General features: G+C 39.1%; 1 protein-coding gene across 2 annotated transcripts; it reads left to right on the top strand.

Annotated features, from left to right (window-relative positions):
* Positions 1-1,715: 1,715 nt before the first annotated feature.
* On the top strand, positions 1,716-25,157 carry xpo1b (exportin 1 (CRM1 homolog, yeast) b). Of its 2 annotated transcripts, XM_060879010.1 has the most exons (26): positions 1,716-1,892; positions 2,015-2,150; positions 4,469-4,601; positions 5,187-5,288; positions 7,869-7,941; positions 9,404-9,465; positions 9,547-9,591; positions 10,207-10,388; positions 10,585-10,633; positions 10,772-10,891; positions 12,087-12,215; positions 12,326-12,484; positions 13,779-13,976; positions 14,154-14,292; positions 14,444-14,625; positions 14,756-14,912; positions 15,889-16,052; positions 16,192-16,326; positions 16,691-16,874; positions 16,995-17,101; positions 17,385-17,579; positions 19,043-19,211; positions 19,340-19,474; positions 22,362-22,521; positions 23,163-23,259; positions 23,409-25,157. In XM_060879010.1, the coding sequence occupies exons 3-26, from the start codon at positions 4,476-4,478 to the stop codon at positions 23,553-23,555; spliced, it is 3,216 nt and encodes a 1,071-aa protein (XP_060734993.1). In that variant the 5' UTR covers positions 1,716-1,892; positions 2,015-2,150; positions 4,469-4,475; the 3' UTR covers positions 23,556-25,157. The 2 variants fall into 2 exon arrangements, with proteins under 2 accessions (XP_060734993.1, XP_060734992.1); XM_060879009.1 differs by lacking the exon at positions 2,015-2,150.

Here is a 25,157-nt window from a genome sequence, read left to right as displayed (position 1 = left end):
CTTTTTTCAGTTCCTAGAATGCAGAGCACTACCAATGACTTAGAAATTTCTTCAGATACACTTGACATTGACTTTACCTACAACAAAGGTAATGATTAAAGCCCACTTCCAGCCTAACTGCAGTATCGAATTATTAATCTCTCTTGTATATACGGTATCGCAGCTTTATTGCTCCCATTACGTTATCTCTCATAGAGAGCTCAATTATGGGAAACTGCTATGACAATCACATACACACACACATATATATATGTATATATAGCTTGTAGCTTTGCCATATATATATATATATATATATATATATATATATATATATATATATATATATATATATATATATATATATATATATATATATATATATATATACACACACACACTATACATATATATATATATACACACATTTGAGATACATATACATATACACACACACATATATATATATATATACATACATTTGAGATTATATATATATATATATATATATATATATATATATATATATATATATATATATATATATATATATATATATATACACACACACACACACACAGCCTGTAGCTTCACCATATATTATATATACATATAAACATATAGAAGAAGAGTAGCATGCACAGCACACCACAAGATGTAGAGATCACACTGTAATTAACAGTATACATGTCCAATGATCATTTGATCATGATTACAGTACACGTGTGACACGTGCATCGGATCCCATGTGCAAGATCATTTTGAAGGTAAATATTTTGGTGCATAAACTGTGATTAATTAAAAATAAAAACTTAACTATCGAGCCTATATGATCTTATCCTTTGTTCTGTTGCTGCACTCTAGTTTTTCTCCCTTCCTACACCAAAATCCTGTATTTTTCCATCAAGTGACGTAAAGCGGAGTTACACCACGTGACTCCTGTGGGGCGCGAGGGAAACAGGCAGCGCGCGCTAATTCATCGCCTTAGCTATAAAGGGAAAAAAACAAGCTTTAGCGTCGTCACGTGGTCGTGTATTTCCGACTCGTCAAAGTCACACGCTTTATTGTAACACAAACAAAACACGCCGGACACCATTCATGCCATGATGCTGGTTTTATTTCGCTTATAAGCGAGTTTATAGTGACATCCCGCCTGTTTAATCTGCCCGTGACCCGCACGCGCACGTCTCTGGAGCAGTCGGCCACGCCCCCTCGGTGGCGAGTGGAAAATTACCAGCTTACAATCAGCTCCAAAAAACAAGCTCTGACACCCGCTAGAATAGCATCGATAGCCCGGATCGCCTATACAGTGCATCTCTGCTTCCTTTCCCTCTCACACACAATCGCCTGTAAACCGTTTTAAAACTGAACCGACTCGGAACCGACTTACTGTTTAAGTTACCCAAGAGTCGAGTCGTCAAATAAAACGAATCCTTTACTAACACGGAAGATAACACGACATAAAAAACGAACACTTTTTTTAATTTATTCTGCGATTAATAGCAGGATTTAAAGCTCAGCTCTGTGTCGATTCCGCCTGATCTTTTTTCTCTTCGCAAGGGCGGAGCTGACGCTTCACACACACACACACACACAAAAAAAAAAGCGATCGAGGATGATTGACACGCGTTCGGTCCTATAGGACGTCAGCGCGGGCGTCCTTGCTGTCAGTCGAGCCAATCGCAGCGCAGAGAGGGCGTGACGTTAATCCAAACTTTTTCGCGGCGCCGATGGCTGAAAACTAAACCGAGATGGAATCTCCCAGTCTGAACCGGTTTCAACCGGTTATGAGTTTGTTGCTCGTGAGGGGAAGAAGAAGCCACAGACTCACGGTCTCTCTGTCACTTTCTGTCTCCTGTTATTGCTTCAAATCAAAAATTACCTCAAGTAAAAGACAAGATTTGTTGACCAAGGTGAAGTTTATTCCGTGCAATGTCTCGGGTTGAGGAGATACCTTAGCTTGCCGTGATTGAAACACCACCTAGCTGAAGCCTGAAGCTAGCATAACGTTTTTTTTGTTTTTTTTTTACCTCAGGAGCAGTGAAGCTAGTCAGCGTGTTCTTAATTCATCCAGGCAGCAACGCTACTGCAGCTAGTTCAGGGCATAGAAGGGGTTGTTGTTGTTGTTTTTTTTATTTTATTTTATTTTTTTTCAAAGGCTTGGACTTTAGGTAGGTAACTGACCCCAGTGTGGGTTGGTAAAATGAATTAACTAATAACTGTCTAACTTATATCTCTGTGTGTAGCTCTGTGAGTTGCATAAGTTTGCATGTCATATACTTTTATCGTTAATAAGAAAAGGAAAGTAAAAAAAAAAAGAGATCATCCAGTTTCAGGTTTAGTCACCTGCTTTGCTTACTAGCTATAACGCTAATGTTATACTAAGTTAATATAAGTTAATCTGTCTGTTAAGTAGCCATGCGGTGTTGATGTCTCTTCCTGACTAGTTATCCTTGCTATAAAACTGCTAGTCAGTCTGTAGTTGGGTGGAGTGATATTTTGTTTTATGCCTGTTTTGTGTGTGTGTGTGTGTGTGTGTGTGTGTGTGTGTGTGTGTGTGTGTGTGTGTGGAGCATGCTGTTGGGTGGGAGGGGTTGACCAATCCTATACTACTTTGCCTGGAAACATTGTACAGTTTCTATTGAAGATTTCAGTGTTTATGATGATAGAGTTTATTATTATTGTTGTTGTTATTATTATTATTATTATTATTATTATTGTGCATCCTTACTATACATAAAGGATTCCTTCTGTCAGCATAGAGCTCTCCAAAACTTTGACGTTTTTGTATGAATGAAGTCATGGGAGGGATTAAAACCAACCCATGGGCTCCAGAGTAAACACAAGATTATATATGTATGTATGTATATATTCAGCTCCAGTTATTTTCAACATTTAAGGCAGATTTTAGTGTCGCAGAAGCGTTTAGCTTGTTTGTTTGAGTTTGTTTGAGCATTTCAGCTGTGTTTGCAATGCAGATTTACAGAATGCTTATTTTCAGACACCGTGTGCGTTTATTCGCAGCCGTTCTTCTGCCAAAAATCAACCCGTACAGCTGAATTAGAATTAGAACACTGAACTGGTTTGTTGTAATAGTCTGTGTGCACGTACAGCTGATTGGAAAGTATGCATCATTGCATCATGCTCTACTTAAAGATATGCAGAGGAAAGGTTTCAGATTCAGTCGCATCGCCACGCCTGTTAGTGACAGATGTAAACAGTGAGGCGTCAACCAAAAAGGATGTTCTCATGTGTTTTCATTGAGAAAATAAACATCAGACAATAAAGACTGAGCTTCAGACAAGCAACAGAAGCTTCCGCTGGCAAACCTCCTTGTACCAAGCAACAATTTGAAAACATCGAATGTCTCGTCTTTTTGTCATCCATTGTGCTTTGCATCTTGTTTTTAAATTATTGACAATATGGATCACAGGTCCGTGACAGAATGTAGTGCTTTTATATCCACATGTCTAAGAGCAGTAACCAGATCATTGAGCCATTGCTGGAGATTCATAACATAGTTACATGGAGGTTGTTTTATGAGATTAAGCTGTGTACAAATGTTTGCTAATGTAAGCCCTCCAATAGGGTTGAGTGATATATTTGGATATCAGGTTCATGAACAATTTTCACCATACACTTTTCTGAAATAACACGCGTCTCTATATCTTTTTCCAAAAAAAATGTAAATAAATAAATAAACAATGACAAACTGATCAGAAGCAGTTTGCTTGTTTAGGATGTTTGGATTGATTGATTGTATCTTTTTGAAGTTTAAAGCAATTTATTTTTGTTTCGCCAGCATTTAGTTAACCCACCAACATCTATTATTATAATCTGTGTCGCGTTTTGTTAAAGTTATTTCAAGTATTTGTGAAATGATCATATACTCATTCTAAATCAGTTCTACTGCGAACACCATGCCGAAACTCACGATGGTGCATGTCAAAGTAAAATACAATGCATTAATATTAACGATCAACATAAAACGCGTACAAATAGTTGTAAACTTATTTCTAAAGTTTGAGTGTGGCGATTTATTTAACGCTGGGATTAAAAACTAAATGTTGATAGTCTGTCTGCACATTCAGGATTGTCAAGTCATTCCTTGCCTTATGTTCTTCATGTTTGTTATATTTATGTTCTTTGTGTTTGTTATAACCTTTGCGTGCTATTATACAATCATGGAAACCATGTCGGACTTTGTCATGACCGTGTGGTAAATGGTTGGAATTATATTTTAAAATGTCATTTTAAAATGATTTTTTTTTTTTTTTTAAAGGACAGGAATCCTGTTATGGGGAAATGTGTATTCATTAGTTTTCTGTTTTGCATCCTGTGCAATATTCTTACAATGGGAATTTATTTATTTATTTATTTATTTATATTGTGAAATCTTTATGTATGAGGTAACTGTTTCACATGACTTTGCCCTGTTGGGTGTTTACTGCCCCAAAAAGGCCTCATCAGCCCTCCCCTGTCCCTACAGAGCTCTAATGCCAGCAGTTATGGCACTGTTGGCCGACCACGCAGCCAGGCAGCTGCTGGACTTCAACCAGAAACTGGACATTAATCTCCTGGATAATGTGGTTAACTGCTTGTACCATGGAGTGGGACCACAGGTAAGAACTCGGATCCCTGTCTGTGGTGTAGCGTTTAGCATTTTCAGTTCTTTATTTATCAACTCGGAGCAAATAAATGTATTTTTATATATATATATATATATTTATGTGGCCCAAAATTATGTATACATCTGACCATCACACCAATGTGTGATTCTTTACCAAACTTTTATAACAAAGTTTGTAGCGCACAGTTTCTAGGCTGTATTACAATTCCCCTTCACTGAAACTGAGAGGCCAGAATCCTTTCTATCTTAAATGTTCCTGTGCACATGGTGACATGGTTTGTTCAAAGTTGGATTGGAAGAACTCGAGTGTCTTGCACAGAATCCTGACCTTAACCCAACTGAACACCTTTGGGCTGAACTGGAACACAGACCCCGGACTTCGTCTTTTGACATCGGTGTCTGTTCTCAATAATGTTCTTCTAGCAGAATGAACACAAATCCTCACAGCCATGCTCCAACATCTTTTTGAAAGACTTCCCAGAAGTAGAGCACATTATAACACCAAAAGGGGTTGTGAGCTCAGCATCTCATGAGCTGCAGGGTGTCACTGTGTAAAATTTATTTTTCTATATTTCAGCAAAGAATGGCCCAGGAGGTCCTCACTCATTTAAAGGAGCACCCGGACGCCTGGACCCGAGTGGACACTATCCTGGAATTCTCCCAGAACATGAACACCAAAGTAAGCCTATACTCTCAGCCAACCTCTTAGAGTCAACCAGGCTGATGTTCACAAGCCATCTTGGTGGAGGAGCACTGATCATTCTGGATTGTCATAATCAACAGGTCCTACATCAGTGCTTTTACTCCAAGATGCTTTGTGAGCGAAGGCCCTGACATCCCGGCTTTGAGGAAGCTGTGACACGATGTCACTAATTGATACGCATATTTGGGGAACCCTGTAAAACCACTTGAACCATGTTACAATTCAGATATCTCAGTGTTTCTTGTATTAGTTTGTATTACAGCTTTGGTAACCTAACCTAATTTCATCTCCATTTTATTGAGATGATTTGAAAATTGACTCAAATTATTTTATACCTCCCAACACCTGTGAGTCCAGTTACCCTTTTTTCAGCCCCAGATAAGCAAATAAATGTCATAATTAAATATATTTTATGTGGCTGTCCCACAGCGAGACATCTTGAACCATCTACTCTTCAGGGTTAGCTTTAGGTTTTAGACTTTATACCTCAGAGCTCTCTCTCTCCCTCAGTAAACTCTTGGTTTTTATTTGGAGAAAATAAATAAAATAAACCCGAACATGAACATCTATATCTTACAGCACGTTAATATAAAGCGACCATGCACGTGTTTACCTGGTCATAAACTCTAAGCTAATGTTGAGTCAGCTTTCCTTCTTGTATAGCTGATCCTAATTGGAGCTTTGTTCTGCTCAGCAGTTGTTGGGATGGAGTTTATTCCCCTATTGTGCATCAGACTTCCTTAAACTACTGGTGACAGTTTGCCTTTGTTTATTTTGTTCTGGGCTTGTTATAGGTGTGCTCTTAACCCTTTGGTCATTATTACTAATGTTTGGAGTGGATTTGACAAATTAATGAATAATTTTATAATACGCTGCCCAAAAAAAAAAAGAGAGAACTTTAATTTCTCACACAAGTATTTTCCCCTTTCAAAATCATACTTGAAGGATTTGAAATGTGTCATGTAAAGCAATTTGTGTTCATTTGGCTTCTTATTAAACAAACAATGAACAAACAGAAAACCACAAAAAATAATTTCTTAAATGAATTTGTTCATATTTGATCATTAATGCCAATGTTCCATTATGTTGATTGCTTGTAATAGGAAGAAAATGGGTGTGTCTTCCTGTGCACCTTGACACAGCTAGGCTTTGGGCGGCAGGCCTCCACAAGGTCTACCTTTTCATTCCCTTATACTTAATTCTGCTCTGCATCCGTTTTCATTGCATTTGCTTCTTCTCATCTGGAGGAGGGAGAGCTAAGCGTAAGATGAGTAAGATGCTGATCCAGGAGCAGTTCCTCCTCCTCCTGTATTTGTGTTCATTAGGAGAAACTGATCTTAGGTCAGCACTCTTCCTCTCTTTTTAAATATGATAAATAATCAGTGGTCATAGGCAGGAATTACATTTTATGTATATTTATATACATTTGTAAGTAAAGGGCGACTAGGTATTTCAGCTGTAGAGCTCATTCTGTCTTTTTTTTTTCTTTCTTCGTTCTGATTTTTTTTTGTTTTTGTTTTTTACCCATCAGCAATTAAATGTCATTGCAGAATCACAGCTACAACATTAATCAAATGGCACAGTAATTTTTATTTTTATTACATTTTATTATTTTTTATAATTTATTTTTTTAAATTAAGCCTGTCTCGGTTTGAATTAAAGGTGAAGATCTGGCCAGGGGTTTGGGGATAACTGAGCTTGCAGGGTATGCCTATTTCACCTTTAATCACATCCCTTCACTTTGTGAAGCTTCTGTCGTATGTTAACTCCCTCATTGCCTCTCTTTCTGTTTGACCCGCTTCATTCTTTCTTCTGATTAAAAAAAAAAAAGATTGATCCCTGCAGCTGAAATACTGTTGGCCCTAAAGACTCCGATACTAGTAACACAGCCACTAACGAATTCTTATGATCTTTGTAAGGAAAAAATAAAAGGCACTTTACACAAATATGTAACCAAATATGTAGCTTGTTTTGCTGTTACCAGAAGGCACACCAGCCAAAAGCAAGTGCAATAGCAGGTGCCAATTGATATTGAATTTGTAAAATATTTCGGTAACGAGTTGCTGATATTTTTATAACCATGTTAGAAGAATGTTCTTATTGCCTTCTCCGCTTTTGAGAATATATTGTTAAATATGTTTTTAAAAAAACATTTGTGCATTTTTTTTTTATTGTTTTTTTTAATGCAGATGCAGCTAGCTGTTAGCCATTAGTGATTTAAAAGAAACCTTCTGGTGTGAAACTGGCAAAAACAGCAAAACTTTGTAAGCTTTTCATAATGTAGAAAGTCATGATTCTCTAGATTATTTAGAGCTATGAATTAATGCAGTGAATCAAACCTGCATGAAAGACTATGCTCAGTCTGATTGATTGTATTTATTTATTTATTCATTTATTTATTTTCAATATGTATTCAGGCAGTGATGATTTTCTGTCTTGGTTTTGAGTCATAATTTGGGGGGGGGGGGGGGGGGTCACACAGCTCATGTAGTGAACTGGCTAAACTAGGTAAAAGCTGAAGTCCTTAATGTTAGCTTTGTTCCTTTGGCATTCCAGTACTATGCTCTGCAGATTCTGGAAACAGTTATTAAAACAAGATGGAAGATTCTGCCCAGAAATCAGTGTGAAGGTAAGTTTTCATTTCCAGCTCATTTGGGTGGTGCCGAACTCCCTGAAAATGAAAGTTACCAAACAATGTTTTCCTTCTCATTAAGGTGGTACCACTATAGGTACATCTTTTGCACATTTTCCAGATAATCCATCTGTAATAATGCAAATATAACACACATCCAAATATAATTTGAGGCACATTATTGGATCTAAAGGACCACTAGTGAGCCTTTAAATGTACACTGTATTAGGAGAAAATAAATACTGCCTTAGTGAATGTTTGGAACCTTTTTTGGAACCCTGTGAGGCAGATTCTGACTCACTCTGGCTGAGTGTCTGCTTTTGTATATTCTTAATTACTCAGAATCTTCTCACAGCGGACCTGAACTTTACATCAGTGTTAACTAATCCTGAGCTTAGTGTGTGACTGCTTTGCACAAACTCTAGTGTTGTCTTTGCTCAAGCTCACCTGATTGAGTTCGGCAGCTCATTATCACGTCCTTTGAGTAAGAGAAGGAAAAGGCAGCGAACCGTGCACCAGTGCCAAAACAGATTCTCAGACAAAAATCTGACAGAATATGCAATAATCAGGGTTCAATCATGGAGACTACAGCTGTAAGCAGACAGCCATTTAGTTTCCTTACTGATCGCTGTATTTGACTCGCTAGCTGCTTTAATCAGTGAGAATCCTAGTGTTTTAGTAGTGAGAATCCTAGCATAGTGCATGAGTAAAAAGTTCTACCGTTAATGACGGAAATTCATATTCCAGACGTATTCCATTTTTTCTTTTGTGACCTCAAAAAAAGACTTCGCTGCATACTTCATAATTCACTGTAATGTCTTAAAATTTTCATCTTCTGCTATTTTTTTTTCTAATTAAGACTAAAATAAATTACTGCTTTTACTGAATGTTTTTCTCTTTAAAAAAATAAAATAATAAAGAGCATTCAGAATCTTCTCTCGTTTGCTTGTATTGTGGTCAGTCCTTATAAGTGATCTTTTTAGATGGACTTTATAAACCTTGCTTTAATGTATGTGCATATTTAACAGATTAATATGCTTGGGTTCTTAAGATGGTTGTCATTCTTATGTCTCCAGTAATTCAAAGAGAATGCAAAATGAAACCACACATGCAATGCAAAGTGATTGGCATGAAATGGAAAGTGACAGATACCTAGGAATACCAAGATGTATGCAATTAAGACGTATTTTACATTTACGGACAAATTGTTACCCAGATGCTGTTCTGCGAGCTACTACGTTAGCAGGCTGAGGTCGAATCGGGATTTAGTTAGGACTGGGATCCTCAATTCGATACCCAATAAAGTTCAGGCCAATTCTGAGGCATTGAGCTGGTTGTGGAGGTGAACCGTGTCAAATAATAGAGCTGTATAAATTGTATAACTGTATAAATTGCATGCTTGTCATAAAATGCATGTTCATAAAGCACAATGATTCTTTCTCATCCATTTGGTATGCAGGAATTAAAAAATATGTCGTGGGCCTTATCATCAAGACATCATCTGATGCAGCCAGTGTGGAGGTATGTCTGGTGTCCAAATTTATTATGGAGCTATTTCATTTCACAGACAGCTTATCTGTGTTTTTTTGTGTTTTCTTGCAGAAGGAGAAGGTGTATATTGGAAAACTCAACATGATTTTAGTTCAGGTAAGATGTATTAAAAGTTTTGTTTAATGATAAGCCTTTTAAAATGCAAGTATTTGGATGTAGTAGTACTGATGGTATGGCCAAAAAAACATTTTTCTTTCTTTACTATGAACCACATTGTATGTTTGCACCTGAGTAGTCAATATTTGAACATGTCTGTAAAACAGCGCAGCTTGGACAGTAATTCCAGCTATGCTGTACCTTGAATGATGGGTTAATATTAATGCTTTCATTCTAATGTTATTGTTTCTATGGTATTGGCTCATTCACAGGGATGTAAATATAATCGAAGATTAGATTTAATTTCGTATCAAAGCATTCTGGAATGTGTTATTCGTTACTTACTAAAGCTGATCATCTCACTAGTAAATTCAGTGCAGTCACCGCACAATGCTCCCTGTTCTTGTTCCTGTGTAAAAAATAAATGCTGTGAATTTTATTACTGGTTGAATGATTGCAGCGCAGACAGGTATACCGTATGTAGAGTCCTTATTATAGTAACTTTCAATGTGAGTAGGAAGTCATGTTCTGTTATGAACTGCAGTAACTATTTAGATGTTTAAAAATTCTAATTGTATTTTGTTTGGGGTTTTACCCTATTGCACACCTTTATAGATCCTGAAGCAAGAGTGGCCCAAGCACTGGCCCACTTTTATCAGCGACATTGTGGGGGCAAGCCGCACCAGTGAGAGCCTCTGCCAGAACAACATGATTATCCTGAAGCTGCTCAGTGAGGAGGTGTTCGATTTCTCCAGTGGACAGATGACCCAGGTCAAAGCTAAGCATCTGAAGGACAGGTAAGAAAACTGCGTTCGCCATAAATTAGCTAACGCGAGTGGTGGATTTGAGTAAGGAAAATGTGTACTGTAGAGCACGCTTATTAAGTAATGTTTGTGTTAGAGAAATAGAATAAGAAATGGGCATAGATCATGGGGTTGCCAGGATTATCACTGAGATTATATTGTGTTTTTCTGTTTTTTTGTTTTTCTCTAGTATGTGTAACGAGTTCTCGCAGATCTTTCAGCTTTGCCAATTTGTGATGGTGAGTGCAGCCTTTACTAACATGCAAACTCTTGCAATCATTCAAGCCTTTTAGAGACCGAAAACAAAGCTTTCAGCAGTCCAAATGAGAGACTAATTATCCTTACAATTTTATCCAATTGTTTTTACTATCTCTTAGGAAAACTCACAGAATGCTCCTTTGGTACACGCCACCTTAGAAACGCTGCTCCGGTTTTTGAATTGGATTCCATTGGGCTACATCTTCGAGACCAAACTCATCAGCACTTTAGTGTACAAGGTGAGAGCCACACACTTCTCAGAGACAGATAGCTGATAACTTTAGATAGATCATTTTGCATTAAGATGTACCATCACTAATTAGGCAGTTTCATGTATTTACATCTATATGTTCTTTGGTGAGTGTAATTGCAGCTTAGCTTCCACATTTCCTTGTTTTACAGTCTTTTGTAGACATTTTTATGTTGGCTTTGTAGAAGCCAACATTCTGTTTTCCTATTTAAGCTTAGACAAGAATTTATAAAATGTAATCCGGCCTAGAGCTTTCGAGCCACATGCACCAAATTCGGATATGTTGTAGACCCTGGTCTGAAGTCTGTTGCTTTTACTTTTATAAGCGATCCGAGTACCGGTACTCAAAGTGGCCTTTTTTCCCCATAGACTTCCATTATAAACTTTGGAGGTTTATAACTCGGCAAGCTTTCGAACTATCTACACCAAACTCGGCCAGCTCCTTTAGGGTGATACTCTGAACAAACTTTTAAATTGGTGTACTGACTGGCCTTTCGGTTGTGCCGCAGCCCCGCCCCAAGATATGGAAAATCAAAAAACCTTTACAACATGGACATGTGACATATCAAAACACTTAGAACAATGAGGGGAACTTCCTCACATGTATTCTGATAACGTCACGTGATGTCGCGTGAAAATAAAAAATTTTGCACAACATGGGCGTGTGATATATCAAAACACTCAGCCCAATGAGGGGAACTTCCTCAGGAGTATTCGGATGACGTCACATGCTTGTCTCCACTTGCCTCCAAATGTTTTGGCACCCTACTGTATCTTTCTGTCCACTTGCCTCCAAAAGTAACACTGACCCTTATGTACACTCGCCTCCAAAAAGCACCGGCCTTTGCGAATACTTGCCTCGTCAAAGCCAACATCAAAGTTTGTCGCGACGAACTTTACAAATCTAGTTGTTTTTGTTGCCTCAATTAGGAGCATTCAAGGTGGATTTTATCTGCAAATCAAGGACTTGAATTTAAGAAACCAATATATCTCTAGATTGGGTAGATTGTTGCTGCAGAAATATGGCAGCAATAATAAGTTTTATGAAATTTAACACACACAATATCTAGGAAATGTTTTTATGCAGTCTGATAATCATTTTAGTTTCATAGATCAAGATCTGTGCAATGTCTAAATGTTGTTTCACTCTCTCTTTTTTTCTTTTTTCTCTCTCCCCTCAATAGTTTCTGAATGTTCCAATGTTTCGGAATGTGACACTAAAGTGTTTGACTGAGATTGCTGGTGTAAGTGTGAGCCAGTATGAGGAGCAGTTTGTCACTCTGTTCACTCTCACCATGATGCAACTGAAACAGGTAACAAAATGCAACCCATCACCACATACCGCAAAGCAGCTAAAGAGATCACGTACAGCTTGTAATGTGAAACAGGTTGAGGTTAACTCATTCTCCGGTCTGCTTTGTAGATGCTGCCTCTAAACACAAATATCCGTCTGGCGTACGCAAACGGGAAGGACGACGAGCAGAACTTCATCCAGAACCTGAGCCTGTTCCTCTGCACCTTCCTCAAAGAGCATGGCCAGCTCATAGAGAAAAGACTCAACCTGCGGGAGACCCTCATGGAGGTACACGGACGTCCCTTTAGATCCTGGGTTTCCTTGGTGCACAGTGAAGATTGGGAGCATCCCTCGTGCACCTCCAGTGATCATAATTAGTAAACAGTTTATAATATTTAAAAAAAATACACTGTTTATATATGCAGTAGATCGGTACCATCCGTTAGAGAGGAATGATTCGTTTAATAATCCATTAAACACGTTAATCGTTGTGTAAAACCTTTGAACTTCGGTGCATGTTCCTGCTGATCAGCATGGCAGCTGCCAAAAACCTTCTCATAATGAATCAGAGTTCATGTAGAAGAATTTAGAAGGTTTAACAGTATTCAAGATGAATATGAACGTGTGTGTAATGAAATGAAAATGAACGTGTGTGTGGTAGCCAGCTAATATTTTGATAGAGTATGACACTAATTATTTTTCCCCTTGTATCAATTTAATTACCTAATTAACTTTAATTTCTGCTATTTAATATTTGCCAAGTAATAAAATACTGGATTGAAATGTCTTTAAAACGCAACTAGAGCTGTATGATAAATCATTAAAATCCTGAACTAACTACATGATCATAATCCTTCTTTTCTACAATTTGGCCATTTTATTTTTATCGAAAGGAAAGGAGCGTAATTCTGCTTTTATTATCAACAAGAGCAGAGGTGTGTACCTTTCCTCTGGAGCGTAACTTCTAACACACAGTAGGCACGATGCTGCCTTGTCGTCATATCGGGTATTGTGAAAACCATGTATGCTATCACAAGAACAACGCACCTGACATTCGAGAAACGTAACCTTTTGATTAGAAACAAAGCAGAGCAGAATAATTGAGGCAGAACAAAGAACAAGTAGGTCTGATAACAATCCTGATGTTTTTTTTGTATCAAAAAAGGAGCGGTATCTAAATTGGGGATTTTCTTTTTATTATTATTATTATTTATTTATTTTTTAGATTTTAGACCAGATATTGCTGCTCATCAAAATATACATTACAAGCAATGTTTAGTCATCATTTCAGCACCAAAGGTGTTTAACCACCTGAAACCTGATCACAGTATACCGTATGAGACAAACATTTTAAGTTGGATATTCGGCAGACATTCATTCGTTATCCGTTGAATGAAACAAAACCGATGTTGTCTCCACCCCTTGTGAGAAAATCGTGATCTCTGTTCTAAGCAAAAAAAAAATTTTAATGCTCTATGCTGAACTAAAATTAAGAATACTAAGACTTTAGGTTACATGAAATGTCTTTGAAATTTGCATATGGAATACATTTCTTTTTAATCAAAATAACTGTGATCTCAAGGCTCTGCACTACATGCTGCTGGTGTCTGAGGTGGAGGAGACGGAGATATTCAAGATCTGTCTGGAGTACTGGAACCACCTGGCAGCAGAGTTGTACAGAGAAAGTCCATTCAGCACCTCCACCTCCCCACTGCTCTCGGGCAGCCAGCATTTTGATGTTCCACCACGCAGGCAACTCTATCTACCTGTACTCTCCAAGGTAAGTGTCATTCTTAAACTTCGAACGTTATATCGTGACATACATACATACACTTGGGGTTTGTATTGTACACTACTAAATGGCTGCAGGTTAGGGTTCCTAACAAAGGGTAAGCAAAACATGCATCGCATTTAACACATTCATACAGTATTGAGAATTGGTGTGCGTGTGTTTCAGGTGCGGCTGCTAATGGTGAGCCGCATGGCAAAACCAGAGGAGGTGCTGGTGGTAGAAAACGACCAGGGTGAGGTGGTGCGAGAGTTCATGAAGGACACTGACTCCATCAACCTATACAAGAACATGAGAGAAACGCTTGGTAAGAGTACACACATGCCCTGTACTTACGTTGTACATTTAATTCAAATGCTTGTAATGTTAATGCTTTTTGTTTGTATCTTTCCTTGGCTGCAATGGATTCTGTCCTAATGTTGTTTTTATCTCTTTTCTTTATTGTTTGTTCTGTGTAGTGTATCTCACCCATCTGGATTATGCAGATACAGAGAGGATCATGACAGAAAAACTTCATAACCAGGTGAACGGGACGGAGTGGTCCTGGAAAAACCTGAACACACTGTGCTGGGCCATTGGTTCCATCAGCGGAGCCATGCACGAAGAGGATGAGAAGCGATTCCTAGTCACTGTCATTAAGGTGTTTATTTGTATCAGTTTATTCATTTTGCATACTTGCCTCCCAAATGAAAGTTTGTTATGCTCATGCTTTTCATGCTGTTCATCAGTGTCCGTCTAAAGATAAAGTCAGTTTTGTGTTTTTGTGTTAGGACTTACTTGGATTGTGTGAGCAGAAGCGAGGAAAGGATAACAAGGCCATCATTGCTTCAAACATTATGTACATTGTTGGCCAGTACCCACGATTCTTGCGTGCGCATTGGAAGTTCCTCAAGACTGTAGTCAACAAACTGTTTGAGTTTATGCATGGTGAGTTACGCAACGCGAATTTATGGGGCACAGGTATGAACGTTTGCCTGCTTTGTGTATTATTAAAACCTTAGGCTGAAGGGACTACTGCAAGAACATTTACAATACATACAGAAGAATTGGTTCATGGTCTAGAATTATGCACATACTTTAGAGGTCTTCACTACAGAGGTCCACTTAGATCCGAAAACCCGAGGTCCGACCCGAGCGGGTTCAGGTCTAAAAGTTTCACGTGTGCCTCGGACCAGGGTCGGGGCTAATAATAGCGGCATCGGGTTTCGGGTAATTTAAAATGAATGTATTTTTTACCGAACGGACCCGAGAAGACCCGAACTACTGTATCTCGTGTTTGTGCATCGACTCGAGTCCTTTTCCAACTCTCCTCTGTTTGCCAAGACCGCTTACGGCATCGTGTTGCTGGCGGTAAGCTAATTTTTGTTGAAACAGACCTGTCAATCAATTTTGAATCCACACTGTAGCGGTTACTTTTCTGTCTGACTGGTGTGTGCAGGGCTGCATCAGTGTGTGCAACATTTGGGTCCAGTCGGATTTTAAAAAATTGCCAATCGGTTGGGGTCGGACTTGGGTCTAATTTTTTCAGGTTTGTCTCGGGTCGGGTCTTTCTTAAAAAAAAAAAAAAATGTATGCACGTCGGGTCCGGGTAAAAATTGAATCGGGTCACTTCGGGTCGGGTACATTTCTTTAGACCCGAGAAGACCTCTAACATACTTGCTCACCTGATTCTGGGAAGAAAAAATACATCAGAATATAACGTTTACTACTATAATGCTGCCCATACAAGAAAACAAAAATTTCATTATCTTTAATCTAAGAACGCTATATAATAATAGTAAAAAATGATTATCATTAACAATTATTTAAATCTTTTAAATAACAATTAAATCTTATCTACTTCAATTTTTGTGATAAAATTCTGCTCATAAATTGCTAAACATTTGTCCTTTCTGATTTTTAGAGACGCATGATGGGGTGCAAGACATGGCATGTGACACGTTCATTAAAATTGCACAGAAGTGCAGGAGACATTTTGTGCAGGTGCAGGTTGGAGAAGTCATGCCCTTCATTGATGAGATCCTTAACAATATCAATACAATCATCTGTGACCTTCAACCACAGCAGGTTAGATTTGGCCCATAAGCTCCGATCGCAAAATAAAGAATGTAAAGAGAGACTGATAACTTATTATAAATTGTTTTTTTTTGTTTGTTTTTTTTTTATTTATTCATTTATTTTTTGCTCACTTGTCCTGTTTCTTTAGGTGCATACGTTTTATGAGGCAGTGGGTTACATGATCGGTGCTCAGACGGACCAGGCTGTACAAGAGCACCTGATTGAGAAGTACATGCTGCTACCCAACCAGGTGTGGGACAGCATCATACAACAGGCCACCAAGGTAGGACATTTGTGTCTTCACATGTCAGCAAATATTTAGGACGCATTCTATCATACAGAATTGTTTTAGACTGCAGATCTTCAAAGGGCTATTTTGGCCAGAATTAATTAATATATTTTAATTAATTTTAGTCCAGGTGTAAACAAATCATACATTTATTAGCTTGCCCAATGGGAAAGTATAAACTTCACAAGGTGTAAGGTTTGGTTTTCAGGCTAATTAATTAAGTTAATTAGACTATTGTAATTGTAACCACAGGTAGAGATTCCATTGGCTGGTGTGTGCAGTGCAGTGTGAGGGTTTCAGAAACCTGTATGTGGGAACTTTTAAAGCTCTGATTGTGCTTTCTACTAATCTTGTTCAGAATGTGGATATCCTGAAGGACCCAGAGACTGTGAAACAGCTGGGAAGCATCCTGAAGACCAATGTAAGGGCATGCAAGGCTGTGGGTCACCCATTTGTCATTCAGCTGGGACGCATCTACCTGGATATGCTCAACGTCTACAAGTGCCTGAGCGAGAACATCTCTGCAGCTATCCAGACTAACGGTACGTGTATGTGTGTGTGTGTGTGTGTGTGTGTATACGAGACAGAGAGAGCCAGGATGACCTTTTTATTTTATAGTGTTTTTTTAATGCTCGCATGTGACATTTTTATTTACTTAACAGGTGAGATGGTGACTAAACAGCCTCTAATCAGAAGCATGCGCACAGTGAAGAGAGAAACTCTTAAACTCATCTCAGGCTGGGTCAGCCGTTCCAACGACCCACAGATGGTAGGACGCACAACATCAACATTACTCGTGCACAAAACACGCATAAACAGACAGGCATACAACTCTATCATACAAATACTACAACTCTACATCTTCCTATCATACAACTTCTGATCAAAACACAGTTAATATCTGCGTCGCACGTTTGTTCTGACAAAGCCGTACCTAATTCAGGTTTAAGTTTCTCTGAACCTGTTAAGATAATCTGTTGCCACAAACACACTGTCTCCCCCCCTCCATTCTTTTGCTCATCCTTTAAGCCTCTGTGCATGTGTATTCTTAGGTCGGGGAGAACTTTGTTCCACCTTTGCTGGACGCCGTCCTGATAGATTACCAACGGAACGTTCCGGCAGCCAGAGAGCCGGAAGTGCTCAGCACCATGGCAACCATCGTAAACAAACTGGGCGGCCACATCACAAACGAGATCCCGCAGATTTTCGATGCCGTCTTTGAATGCACGCTGAACATGATCAACAAAGTAAGACCCTGCTTTAGGTCAAACAACATTTCATACTGGATTAAAAATATTTATTTATTTATTTTAATAATCAGAATCCCTACAGTACATAGTAGTGTGTACAACTATAGATTTAATTGTCCTTTAAAAAAGATAAACACTTGCATAGGAGACTTTACAAGACATGAAGCACTAGTTTGACACAAAACAAACGTAATTTTTCCATTATACCACTATAGTCAATAAGCAGACATGTTTTCCTACATCAGGTGGTCATAAATCTAAAACCGTCTTTGACACTGAATTTCTTTTCTCGATAATGTCTGTTTTTTTTTTAGAAACGGAGCAAAGGACATCACAAAGCTACGAATAACAGTGCATAATCTTTAATACAGGCGTCTTAAATCAGAATCATGTTTTTTCTGTATGTAATTCGGCGTCACTCCACACCGGTCGTTATAGTCATGTTGGCGCCATGCAAGTACAGCTGTAGCTCAAAGGAGAAGAAATTATTATAACTGATGCAGATGACGATTAATTTTTTTTTTAAATTATTTTTTAATGTTTGTGTGTAAATAAGTTTTCATGTGGCTTAACTGGAAGCTTTGCACTTCCATAGTCTTTAACTGTTTTATCTCTGAATGCGGGGGGCACGGTGGCTTAGTGGTTAGCACGTTCGCCTCACACCTCCAGGGTTGGGGGTTTGATTCCCACCTCCTCCTTGTGTGTGTGGAGTTTGCATGTTCTCCCTGTGCCTCGGGGGTTTCCTCCGGGTACTCCGGTTTCCTCCCCCAGTCCAAAGACATGCATGGTAGGTTGATTGGCATCTCTGGAAAATTGTCCGTAGTGTGTGATTGCGTGAGTGAATGAGAGTGTGTGTGTGCCCTGCGATGGGTTGGCACTCCGTCCAGGGTGTATCCTGCCTTGATGCCCGATGACGCCTGAGATAGGCACAGGCTCCCCGTGACCCGAGGTAGTTCGGATAAGCGGTAGAAAATGAATGAATGAATCTCTGAATGCAAACAAAAAACATCTAGGTACCAAACAGACTGAAATCTCTAATTACATTTGTGATCATTTGAAATAATGGTCTATTCTGTTCTTTCTTTTTTTGCCTATGATTTTATGAAAGTAGTTTCTATTAAACAAGGTTATGTTGTCTTTTGGTGTAGGGACAAAGAGACCAATTCGCTGGTTGTTAAATATAAACTAGTAAAAGTGTTGCTATTGTTTAACACCACTGGGTGGTGTCCCTTGCAGTGGTTTATGTCCTTGTCATCAGTGTGTCCAACTGAAATTCTTGTTGACTCTTTAGAATGAGATTTATACAGAATCTTTACTGTAACCTGTAAATACATTGCTTGGGTTTTGGAATTGATCAAACAGGGTGTTATGGTCACAACAAGGTCGGTTGTCTAAAATATTTATGCTTCAGTCTCATCATCTGATGGTCCTGCTTTGTTTTTGTTTTTTTGTTTATCCAGGATTTCGAGGAATATCCAGAGCACCGCACACACTTCTTCTACCTGCTGCAGGCGGTGAATTCCCACTGCTTCCCAGCGTTCCTTGCCATTCCCCCAGCACAGTTTAAACTGGTGCTGGACTCCATAATCTGGGCCTTTAAACACACCATGAGAAACGTAGCTGACACCGGTGAGTAGACTCTACGGAACAGTTTTGTTTGTTTGTTTACCTGTACTGTATTGTCTTGCTAAACCAGCAAGTTTTTTGTTTGTCTTTGCTATTCAATAATGTTATTTCTGCCGTGTGTGTGTATGCAGGTCTGCAGATTCTCTACACGTTGCTGCAGAACGTGGCCCAGGAGGAGGCAGCAGCTCAGAGCTTCTACCAGACATACTTTTGTGACATACTGCAGCACATCTTCTCCGTAGTTACAGACACATCACACACGGCCGGTGAGTCACACAGCGCAGGTTCGCTGAATTAATTGATGAGCGCACACACCCTATGAGTCACTGTCAAGCCAAGAAGTATTTGTCATTTTAACCTTATATAGCTTATGCAGTAAATAGTAAAACAATGTTGATCCAGGACCATGGTGCTACATACAACAGCACAGAGCATTGAAACTGTCTGGTTGTGAGGGCTTGAATGCTTTGGATCCTTTTTCCAGATGGCAGGAGAGTGAAGAGTGTGTGTGAGGGGTGAGTAGGTTCATCCACAATGCTGTTGACTCTGCGGATGCATTGTGTGGTAGAAATATCTGATACAGGGTGAAGACGGACTACAACGATCTGTCATCACTACCTGTCACAGGGTTTTGCAGTTCAAGATGGTGCAATTCCCAAACCAGACAATGATGCAGCTTCTCAGGATGCTCTTGATGGTCTGTCTGTAGAATGTAGTCAGGATGGGGGGAGGGAGATCTGTCTGTCCTCAAACTTCGTAAGAAGTAGAGACGCTGCTGAGATTTCTTGGTGTTGGAGCAGGTGTTGAGTGAATTCGGTGCTCTTGACTTTCTTCACGGCGAACCCTTCAATGTTCAATGGAGAATGGTCACACTTTTCTCTCCTGAAGTCAACAACCATCTCTTTTTTTTGTTTTGTCAACATTCAGAGACAGGTTGTTGTCTCTATACCAGACTGTTAGCTGTTACACCTCCTCTCTGTATGCTGACTTATTTATGATGAGACCCACCACACGTGATGATGTGGTTCGAGCTATACGTTCCTACACAGTCATGAGTCAGCAGCGTGAACAGCGGTGGGCTGATCACACAGTGTTGAGGGGCCCCAGCGCTCAGTGTTGTGGTGGTAGAGATGCTGTTCCACATCTGGATTGACTCTGTTCTCTCAGTGAGGAAGTCTAGAATCCATTTGCAGAGGGCAGTGTTCTGGCCCAGCAGGCTCAGCAGAAGGGTCTTTTTTATGTGCCTCATGATGAGCCTTTGTAAGCACGACATTATGACGGGTGTGAATTAAGTAGAAATATTGTCGTTGAGGCTGGATACTGTCAACTTTTTCGGCTTGCGGACAATGTTTAAAGACTTTAGGCATGTAGGAACAACGGCACTGCTGAGGGAAATGTCGATTAAGTCAGCCGCTAGCTGTTCTGCACATTCACCACTTCCAACATTTCCCAGCCACCTGAATCCGAGATTACAGCGGACATGGAGATCTGGACTTCACAGGAAAGTTAGCTAAAAAAAAAAACATAAATAGTGCCATCTTGGATTTGCTTTTACATTTACATTTCCAGCATTTAGCAGACGCCCTTGTCAGAGCCTTGCTCAGGGGCCCAGTAGTGGCAGCCTGGTAGTCCAACACTGTAACCACTAGGCTACGACTACAAGATTTCTGCTAGTAATCTTACAGTTTGAAAGATAAGTATGCCCCCTTGGAGTTTGGAAAAAAAATTCTGCATTGTCTTATACATATGGGAGAGTTTCAGCCTTCTTATTATATGTACCCTCAACATGTCTTTGACATAAGAAGCATCACATGGTGTTCATGTCCCGGACCAAAGTTACATTTTTACAGCAGAAGCCCATGCTCTTCTCTTTACTCTGGAAAGGACTGAAAATGCAAATACAAGCACCGGAATCCCTGAAGATAAATTATCCAATAATTGTTCACCTATTAATCAAACCGAACTATTGTTTTCTGTTGAATTCTAGGACATTAGTAGATTTATTGAAAATTAGCAAGCAGACATGGTTGCAAAACAAGTTAACGTGGAAAGAATTAGTAAATGCCAAATCTCACCTTTGGATCTCAAGCTTTTTATCAAACTACACCAAATTAGGCAAGCAGAATGTGAAGGATCTCAAAAGAACAAACTATTTGAAATAAGTCCTTTGGTGGAGAAAAAGATGTATACATCCTTTTAGAGCCAGACATGACAAAATTGTATATACAAGTTGTATCGGCAGTACCAGATTTACCCATGGGCGTTTAATGAAGGGTGACGACTTAAAGCATATTTTTGATCTGCCCCATTTTGGTAATTTGGTATTCACTTTACCTAGAAAAAGAAATGCTTATAGATATTTTTGTGTATAATATTTTTATTTTATTTATTTATGTGTAGTGTTTTGGTAATTAAGAATGTTTTAATTTAGTATATTTGTATTCGTTGTATTATTTAAATTGTTTGAAATTGTAATTTATATTTGCCTCAAAATAGCCTATAAAGTTTTAAAATCAAAGGCTACAGGAAAGAACAGCACTAAGTCTGAATAACACCGTGTAAACTGCTGTTGGTGTCACATGGCATCACACACTCACTCACTCACTCATCTTCTACCGCTTATCCGAACTACCTCGGGTCACGGGGAGCCTGTGCCTGTGCGATCTCAGGCGTCATCGGGCATCAAGGCAGGATACACCCTGGACGGAGTGCCAACCCATCGCAGGGCACACACACACTCTCATTCACTCACACAATCACACACTACGGACAATTTTCCAGAGATGCCAATCAACCTACCATGCATGTCTTTGGACCGGGGGAGGAAACCAGGGTACCCTGAGGAAACCCCCGAGGCACGGGGCAAACATGCAAAGTCCACACACAAGGCGGAGGCGGTAATCGAACCCCCAACCCTGGAGGTGTGAGGCGAACGTGCTAACCTCTAAGCCACCGTGCCCCCCATAGCATCACACCATATGTATTATTTTTGTGCACCCATGTTGCCTGTTCTGTGTTTTTTCTTACACAAGACTTTGTAAAGGAAAATTAAAAACACTGCACCCTGTATTGCTAAAGAAGTCTAAGGCTACCTATAAAGGTAAGAATGTATGTTTTTCTCCTGTGCATAACTCCTGTGTCTGTTTTTTCCAGGTCTGACGATGCACGCGTCTATCCTGGCTTACATGTTTAATTTGGTAGAGGAGGGTAAGATCAGTATGACACTGAACCCTGCAAACCCCATCAGCAATCAGGCTTTCATCCAAGAATACGTGGCCAATTTGCTCAAGACTGCTTTCCCTCATCTCCAGGAGTGAGTTTTACTATTTTAATACGATTTCTTGGAATCTGCTAATACTAGCATAACTAAGAACAGGTGGAAACTGTCTGTGCACATCCTGCTATAGGTTCAACTCTTAAGCTAATTAAAATACGGCTAATTGTAGTCTACTAGATAATCTCAAGAGACCACAAACAAAATTATTTCAATTCAATTTCAGATCAGTTTATTTGTATAGCACTTTTCACATTGTCCCAAAGCAGTTTTACAAGTATAGAAACAGAACTAAAAAAAAGTTGAACACTGTTTAGAGTTCCTTTACCGAGAACTAATGAGATTCAATGGATTTGGTTTTTATAGTTTATTTTTAAAGTCAAACAAAGATACGCAGCCTGTGGCTCAATCTTGATGCAGGACTAATTTTTAAAATAGCAGTTTAAGCCCTTTTTAGACGTTTTCCGCTCAATAGTTTGCACTATAAGCTTTATAAAGAATGCCTGGATATATGGCCATAATATAACTCCTTTTACGGATTTTTGTACTAGTAATTGTTGGTGTATGTAGTAATGTAGTAATCTTGATTCGGAAGTTGTGTATTTCGTTATATGTCCAAATCTGATCCAAATCTTGGTCTGCTGGGCAAATTCCATCATTTGTTCCATTTGTGTATTTAGTGCACAGGTGAAGGTGTTTGTAACAGGGCTGTTCAGTCTGAATCAGGACATCCCTGCATTTAAAGAGCACTTGAGGGACTTCCTGGTGCAGATCAAGGTGAGTCAGTCCACACAGTATATATATGGTAATAGTTAATAAAACGGTTAATAATTTATCGTTCTCTGTACACGTGTATTAAGCTACGATCAAGCAAAACTTATTTTATTTTTATTTTCGTCTCATGCTCTGTTCCTTTCTCTCTCCAGGAGTTTGCAGGGGAGGACACTACAGATTTGTTCCTTGAGGAACGTGAGGCATCTCTGCGCCAGGCCCAGGAGGAGAAGCACAAGCTGCAAATGTCTGTCCCTGGAATCCTTAACCCTCATGAGATCCCCGAGGAGATGTGTGACTGAACACACGTGTGTTTGTGTGTGTATGCATCGTGTTGGCGCCTTAACACATTTAAACACAACGCTAAAGACAGAAATGTGCAGGCTGTCTGGTTTTGAGGCCACTGATCTGTGTGTGTGCGCGTGCGTGTGTGTGTGTGCGTGTGTGTGTGAGGGTTGCGTGTGTCTGAGTGTGTTCTTCCTTTATGGAGACAATAACTGCACTCGGCTGTCTTTTGACCAAATCAATGCCAATCTGTAAAATGATCCAGTCACCTAGTGGCCCTTTTTACATAACCTGCATTTTATATGGACACTTTTGTGTTTGTGTGTGTGTGTGTGTGTATGTGTGTGTGTGTGATACCTCTACTTAATTAACTTGAGTTTATGTTTGGTCAGTTAACCTCAACCCTGCATGGAGTTTTTCTCAAAGCTACACGTTTTAACTTGTTCTTGCGCTCTCTCTCGCTCTCACTCTCTCTCCCTGCTTACATCATGTATTAGTTTATATATTATATATAAAATTGGGAGTGCAGGTTTTTTTTTTTTTTTTTTTTTTTACTTTTTTTTTCTTCCTTTTTTTTTGTCGTCATGTCGTAAACCACATGCTAATGCAGTGATGAGGAATTTCAGATTTTGTAGATTTATTCTTTGCTTCAACAAGAAATATCAACAAGACAGATTAGTCAATTGACTCTAGCGGGTGATCACATTTACTAAACTTTCTGGTTTAAAAATCACTTCCTGTATGTTGAACGTGCTGAACAAATCAGACTAAAAAGTTAAGATTTGAAGTAAACGGTTACTGAAAGATTCCAAAATCAGATCAGCTCACCTGTCTAGACGTATCCCAATATTCCTCATCACTCAGGGTTTGTGTGTTTAAGTGAAAAAAAGGAACAAGCTGTGAGATTCTGCGCTGTTCACAGCCCGCAGAAGAACATTGAAATTCATAAATGATTCTGAAACAAAGCGATGAAGGTCTGGTGGACACTGCTCAGTCTCGGCAGTGCTAGCTTCCTGGTTAGACCTGGTTAGCATACTCGCTGTCCAGTGGCTTTATATTATAACTGATGCATCATCACTATCAAATAGCAGCTTTATTATCATGGGAACACTTGGATGTTTCTTAGTTAGTGTTTTTTGATTGTGTGTGTGTGTGTGTGTGTGATTGTGTGCGCGCAGTTGTGTGTGGGTGTGCTGTCGCTTAGCCGACATCAGTTTTTTTTGTTTTCCTCAATGAGGATGGCGGCTCCTTTTGTGAGCTTTCATTAAATCGAAGTTTAAAAAAATACAAAAACAAAAGTGGTTGAAATATTTATGGGTTTATTGTAGGCTGCGTCTTTATACCTGCTCTCATGTTAACTCATTCAGAGACAGTTATGGAGGGTTTTGTTTTTTTTACTAATTTACCTTGTTTACCATGCTGTAGTGCTTAAAGTCACTACATAGAGCAAATAAAGAAATTAAAAAAACACGGTGTACATTTCTTTTTATTTCTTTATTTTTCATTTTCGTTATTTTAAAACTTAAGTATAAATAAAAATGCTGACATTCTGAGTAGGAAAAGAATGTTTTGAAGTCAGTAGTGGCAACATCCCCTTCTTTAAGTGTTGCGTTGATGTG

The sequence above is a fragment of the Tachysurus vachellii genome, chromosome 10, assembly GCF_030014155.1.
Source record: "Tachysurus vachellii isolate PV-2020 chromosome 10, HZAU_Pvac_v1, whole genome shotgun sequence".
Lineage (NCBI taxonomy): Eukaryota > Metazoa > Chordata > Actinopteri > Siluriformes > Bagridae > Tachysurus > Tachysurus vachellii.
This window is presented reverse-complemented; position numbering and strand designations above follow the sequence as displayed.